This window comes from Ruditapes philippinarum, unplaced genomic scaffold (genome assembly GCF_026571515.1).
Source record: "Ruditapes philippinarum isolate M1 unplaced genomic scaffold, ASM2657151v2 ctg3865_1_1_1_1, whole genome shotgun sequence".
Lineage (NCBI taxonomy): Eukaryota > Metazoa > Mollusca > Bivalvia > Venerida > Veneridae > Ruditapes > Ruditapes philippinarum.
In genome coordinates, this window is record NW_026859436.1 from 158,475 (window position 1) to 165,748 (window position 7,274).

The following is a 7,274-nucleotide window of genomic DNA, read 5'->3' on the forward strand; positions in this document are numbered from 1 at the left end:
ACCTTCAGACAAAAATATTTTTCTGGTCGCAAACACATTATGTTGGTTTTGTCATGGCGCGGCTCAGCTATCTCCTCTTTGGTGAAAGAATTTTGCTTTTTTTATAAGTGTTAAAGTAATATTCTGGTTACAACCAGGGATATTAAAAAATTTGCCTTAAGTCTATTTGTCTGTCTGTCTGGCCATCCCAAAAAACTATATCTTCGATTATAATTAAAGAACTTGTAACTTTTCAAACAAATTTAATTAAAATAGAGAAATGTTGACACATTAGCACATAGGCCTTCAAATGTTGCTGGGGTGCTAAACAGTAGAGGACTTATATTGCTTGCAATAATATGATAATTGCTCATTATTTTTTATATTTATTTCTGTGTTTCTGTGAAATGTTTCATCAGAATTATAAAAAATATTGAATGGGCATGTAATAAGATTATAATATCACATTCTTAACAGAAAAATGAAACATTTTGTTAATAATTAATCATTTAAAATCAACCAATTTATCATTTAAAATCAACCAAAATCAAAAACTTCACAGTTCTAAGCACAACAGCTGATATTGAATACACTTATTTCCTGTATTAAAATTATGTTTATTATATATGTTCTTTCAAATGATGTTATGCTGCAGAAAAAATAGTTTTATTTTAAGATGAATAGAACATTAAGTATATACACGGATTTATATATTTGTAATATAAATCCGTGGTATATATTAATTGTAAGTAAATTACAACCTCTGTATAGCAACCACCCTTTGGGAGACAATTTGGTTACTGCCAAAAGATATTGTTAGAGGTATGATTTACTGTAAAGTTTTACTTTTGGAAAGAAATAATACTGGGCTGCGTTTCATGGAGTCTTAAGTCGGTCCTAAGATAAAAATTGAGACAATTTTGCGAATCCGGTAATGATCTAGTACATATCGATTTAATTTAAAATCTTATCTTGAATTTTCGATATTTTAGTGCTACGCAAACTTTAAACAAAAAAACTGTTCGCCAGTAATTGTTTAAACCTTTTGCATCGTTTTCCGGTTAAATAATAACAAGCTGGTACAAAATCAGGCTACGTCACTGAATTCAAGGGAGGCAAATGTTAGAGCACGACTAATTTGACTGATACAGTTTAGTGGCTGTTATCTGTCGAAATTTGGACCTTTTAAGTAAATAGATAGCCGTGTGTGTTTGAGAGAAACGGAACATCTGTCAAAGGTATGTAATAGCAAAATTTGTTTTATAAACTGGAGCTAAATATATCTGATTTGCATTTCACTTCCGTATATACTACAAATGTTTTTAGTATATAGATATAAAATAAAACAAAGTACACGTTATCGAATATTGGCAGGGGCGTATAAGGAAAGGAGAAGATAGGCGTAATATTGTCTCACTTGGTTTTAAGTACATGTACACATTGTGTATTTGATTATGTCGTGAGTTATCTGAACTTTGACAATCGTTTGGCTATTCTGGCATTGCAGAGCACTTCACGAGGTAGTCTAGTGGTTAAGGTGTCTGCCTCTTAACCCATGCAGGGATCATGCGTTCGAGCCCTAACCGGGTCACGACCATGTTTCTTCATATGACACCAGTACTGGTTAGTTCCAGGAAGCGGACTCGAAAGTGATTAATATAAAGTGCAAGAACTTGTTTCGCAATCGAGCTTAAATAAATATGTTTAGCGTTTTTAATCTGTTAGTGAAATCTTTTGGGAAGTTTAAAATAAAATTTTAAAGTTTTGTATTATATCATTTTCTCATAACTGACTTGTCAGAAAGCGAAGTTTAACAACGTGAACTAATATTTACCTAACCATAATTGATATTTCGTATACATGTAAGTCAACTATTACATTCACTCTAGTTATATACATGTACTGATAATATCAACACCTATGGTCATTTTAGTTCAAAGATTAGTAATTACACACAAAATGGCTGAAGCACTAAGATACAAAGACAAAGTTACCATAGTTACAGGTGGCAGTAAAGGAATTGGTAAAGGTTGCGTCGAAGTTTTCGGTAAGACTTTCCTGACATAAAGTGACATTATATGCTCATTTTTCGCTGTCAAGTTGAGCTGAATATGTAGATTGACTTTTATTTTGTTGATTGACAAATAATAATGAAAAATGTTGATAATTGAAGTAAAAACTACCTAAATTATAAAGGACTGTTCCACTCTTTGAAAGCTACCAATGTATTCCGAACGTTATTTAAAAAAATATACGTGTGTTACGTGGCTTATTTATTATTTAAAATTGCATGATAAAATTGAACACAATCATTAAAAAATGTTAACTTACTTTTATTTTTACCTGTACATTCACCATTTGCTCTTGGATGGGCATAGTGTTCCTATAACTGAGAAAATATGTTGATTTTCTTTATAAGTCTTCAGGGTAACTTTAAATTATTTCAAATATTTAAGTAATATGAAAATCTTTCTCGCGAAAAATCGGTTGAACAATGATACCCTCGCCTGACTCTGACAAGTTTTATGGTAATTTAATTAATACAAGTACATACATAGCATTTTGTTTTAATTTATCACTGTGATCTCAGTAATAATTGTTTTGTGCATGAGTCACTTAAAATTTTTATTTTACATGTATGTTTAAACTTTTTTTCATGTCACAAAATTAACATTGATAAATTCAGTTTCTTATTGACACTGACATACATCGGGATGCAGAGAGTCAGCGTCGGTTACCCACGGTAGTAAAGTCATAGTACATTATCTAAATTACATGTACGAGTACATGTACGGAATATATACCGTGGGTACATGTACATGTACAGAATATATACCGTCGGTAACCGACGATGGTACAAGAGAGAAGATCTGAACTTTTAAAGTCTGATATTAACATGTAATGAAATAAATAAGTTTAAATGTTCATGTTTCTTCTTTCAGTACAACATGGTTCAAAGGTTGTTTTCTGTTCACGAGGAGGTAAGATAAATGAATAACTTGTCCAGTTACTCTTTGAACCTCGTAGTTTGCACTTACTGCTTTCGTTTTTCCCCTTCATCGCTATTGAAAAACATGTTCTTAAGTTTAACTTCCGGTTTATATGTATTGAGTTTGGTGCTACATTATGTTTTCCCGACAAGTTAAAAAATAACAAGGACATGTTAAAATAATTTAAAAAGAACTAGTAAGTTTTTTTTGTCATAAAACTTCTATCGTAATTTTAACTCGATTAATAACATACTAGTATGTAGACATAAACAGTTCGGGAGAGTGGCGGACAGTAATGTTTAAAAACTTTAATGTTTAATTTTTTTTAAAAATACATGTAAGTTCAAACCCCCAAAACAAGTAGTGTTAGACTTGAAATGAAACAACGATCTTCAGGATGCGTGTGTTCTTATTTTCTTTTTCTTACAGAAACCGAAGGTCGAGAATTAGAAAAGCAGATGAACGCTAAGGGACCTGGTTCAGCATTATTTGTACGATGTGATATGACAAAAGAAGATGATATAAAGGTAAATGATAACCATCATACACATAGAAATATAAATTATATGAGAATGGACAATTTGAGAAAAAAGCTAGCAATGAGGGATTTTTTCACTACATAACATTGGGCCGATTTAAGACCCCTTCACAATTTGAAGAAGGGTCTTCATGCAACAACTAAAAGAAATGCCACTTTCATAATCGAAAAATACATGTATATACAATGTACCTTTAATTTTCAGTCACGAAACAGTATTACAACAGAATTTCAAAATTAGATTGAGAAGCGTCGTCTCTTATTGTAAAATAATTACAAGAAACCAGAGTTATATAAACATTTCACAATATCTCAAGCCTTTATGTCTTGTTTATTTAAGGAAAATCGGAGTTGTACAATTTTGTTTATATCACTCACCCTCTTTCAAAATTATAGAAAAATAACGCTAAATCTTCACAATTTCTAGAAAACCGGGTAAATCAGATAAGCTGGCAGCATTCAATATGAAATGCTGATTTTCGTTTTCGAATTCAAGCTATTGGCATAACATAAAGAAATAATGACATACATAAATGAATGAGTATATTCCCTCATAAACATTTGAAAAAAAGTTTTTTAATGGAATACCCCAGAGTCTTTTCTATAAGTATCAAAGATATATACTAAAATTTGCATAATGGGATGACTTGAACCCAACCAAGATGAAAAATTTATATTCTTTATTCCAGAATTTAATTGCAACTACAGTAGAAAAGTATGGACAGATTGACTGTGTTATAAACAATGCCGGACAACGTAAGTCTAGTTTATATTCTGACTTTCATAACAATATTTTATCTAAACAAAGTATTTCATGGTTATTGTTAATAAAGTTCTTCATTGATGTTATAAATGTTTTAATGTCTTGTAGAACATTCTACTAAGGTGCCTGCTCGTGCCTGAAATAATGAATGAAGGAGCATTCCACCACAGAAGCTGGAAAGTTGCCATGTATGACATCGACTGTGTCGGTACCACATAAGAACAAATGAAGGTCTTAAAAATCAAGGGGAACAAATCTGTTACAATTATTTTACTATCCTATTCCATTAATTGCAATTTACATTTTGTAAGATGTCGCTCAGCACGTTCCCCTGACAGTTTGAAGCTTTATTATTTATTTGTCATTTTTAGATCCACCCGTGATGAAAATTGATGAAATTTCCGCCGATGATTTCCGCAAAGTTCTAGACGTGAATCTTGTTAGTTATTTCCTAGTTGCCAAGGTAACACATTTGTTCTTGTAACAAGGGAGCATATACAATTTAATTTATGTACATACTTGCTTAGTTTCTTTGGAAATAAGATATTCGAGTATTTGATTTTGCTTTCTAACTTTGTATACTTCTAATTGTTGCAAATGTGTATCCGGTGCTTCCCTATTGTTTAACGTAAGAACTTATATGGGAATTTCAAATATGATGTTCAAAATTGATTCATACAAGTACTTTACATCACAAGTAAAAACAATCAACAAATAGAAATCGTTTGGAAAAAAATTGAAATGTTCTTTAAATTAATGTTAAGCATGTAATATAACTGCATGTCTTGTTTCTATGAAATACCAGACAGTTAATGCTCCATGAGGGCTCAGACTGTCTGACATTGTTTTACCTTATTGTAGTATGCCATGCCATATCTCCGAAAAACAAAAGGTTGTTTGATCCAGGACTCCAGTCTTGTTGGAGAGATCGGCCAACCAGGGGCTTGTACTTACGTTGCAACCAAGGTAAATCGGCTCCTTCTATTAAAATATTTTTGACATGTTATATGGTCCAATATTAGCGGTTAAAGACTAATCGACTCTGGTTATATTGCAAACTTCAGTTATACACGACCATATAACCAGTTACAATCTATATAACAGTAGTTTGTTATATATCCGATTCTACTGAACCATATAACATTTCAAAAGTACATGTATCTATAAGATATAATATGACAGCGGACAGTTATAATATGACAGCGGACTCTTGCATTTGTTCAATATTTTTCTATAAACGTGACAGTTAATTGTTATGATAAACCGGATTTCGATGTTCTTTAATCCTGAAAATTTGCTCGAAAATATTAACAATAATATATTATCATCATTCCCTCATTATAAGTCTCATCAATATTTTCTGTTTTCTATTTTTGCTACTGGAACTGTCCAGCAATTGTTAAATATTAATAAGAGTTTAAACAGCCCAAATAGAGCGACCTTAGATGTTAAGATGTTGTTGTTGTTGTTTTTTTCTCAACTTTTACATAATTTACTTTTAGGGTGGAGTAACGTCTTTGACAAAGGCTTTGGCAATAGATGAAGCTGAACATGGTGTTAGAGTGAATACGTGAGTCAAATTGAACTTGTAACTAGTATACAAAATGAAATAAAATTAATATTTAAACTATGAATAAATAAAAGTTTGAATAAATCATACCCGGTAGAGTATAATTGATGCTTTTATTTGAAAATTATGAAAAATAACTCGTGTTCTTGGAGTGATGCAAAATGGTTTGTGTTGTTCATTAAGTTACTACACTCTCATCATGATTCATTCCTGTTTATAACAGCGATGAAGTATATGACATGAAGCCAAACATTGTAATCAAAATACAGATCGGCTAACTAATAAAATGATTAAAATACGGATACATCTGTGCTGTTACCTTTTGTCATTCAAATGTTTTGAATAAATTCAATAATTAACCCAAACATGATAAGCCTTTGCCACCCTGTATTAAGCCGGGCAAGCCTGAACTAACTCGGGAGAGTGGCGCTTAGTATGGAACCATGATGCCCTGGAAGAATTGTCGGCTGCTTGCCCACATTCCAACGAAGTATGGGCTTGAGGAAGACATTTGGTAAAAAAAAAATGAGCCGTGTCATGACAAAACCAACATAATGGGTTTGCGACCAGCATGGATCCAGACAAGCCTGCGCATCCGCGCAGTCTGATCAGGATCCATGCTGTTCGCTATCAGTTTCTCTACTTGTAATAGACTTGGTAAGCGAACAGCATGGATCCTGATCAGACTGCGCGGATGCGCAGGCTGGTCTGGATCCATGCTGGTCGCAAACCCATTATGATGGTTTTGTCATGACACGGCTCAAATACCCAGCTGAAGAGGGATCGATTACCGGACTTGCATGTGTGCAGACGTTCAGGGCCATATAGTTAATTCTGGTGACGTGCGCAAATAAGCCGAACTACAACACCCACGTTGTATGCTCATGCTCTATTCCGCTGGTTAAACAACGTCAAATTTTTCATTTTGATATCCCCAAAGTTGATAATATAAAAAATTCAAAACATCGAATCTGGCCAGGTCCTTTAAAAAAATCATCCGGTTATGGGTTAGGGTTAAATCACGTTGGATTTTGTCTCGTGATTGGATTCGCCATAATTTATGGTGTTTCCTGACTATATTATAACGTAGTAAATTTTAGTTATTTATATGGTATTGTGACTTCAGATTTTCGCCAGGTAATGTTTGGACACCAATGTGGGAGGACAGTGCTAGAGGTACGGGCGATTATGAGGCATGTATTAAAACTGGTGAAGATTCTCAGGTAATTCTTATAAATTCTAAATGATAGTGAGCAAGACATTTTCGAGTAGCGTTTTTGTTGATATTTATTTATTGAAATATTTCCTTAAAATGTTACATTTTTTAGGCTTTGATGTTTGTCGGTCTTTCAAAAACTTTATGTATATGTTATTCTTTAAAAGACCACCGAATTATATGGCTATTAAAAACTTGATTAATTAATCGCTGGAATT

At 32.6% G+C, this 7,274-nt stretch overlaps 1 protein-coding gene across 1 annotated transcript; it reads left to right on the forward strand.

The window, feature by feature from the left end:
• Positions 1-1,057: 1,057 nt before the first annotated feature.
• On the forward strand, positions 1,058-7,063 carry LOC132756522 (17-beta-hydroxysteroid dehydrogenase 14-like; the record flags this gene model as incomplete). Its single annotated transcript, XM_060747615.1, is given in 9 exon segments — positions 1,058-1,217; positions 1,913-2,026; positions 2,922-2,960; positions 3,399-3,496; positions 4,197-4,263; positions 4,642-4,733; positions 5,132-5,236; positions 5,773-5,840; positions 6,967-7,063. Coding segments are annotated over 8 exon segments (654 nt in total), but the record flags the coding sequence as incomplete, so codon positions are not given.
• Positions 7,064-7,274: the final 211 nt, after the last annotated feature.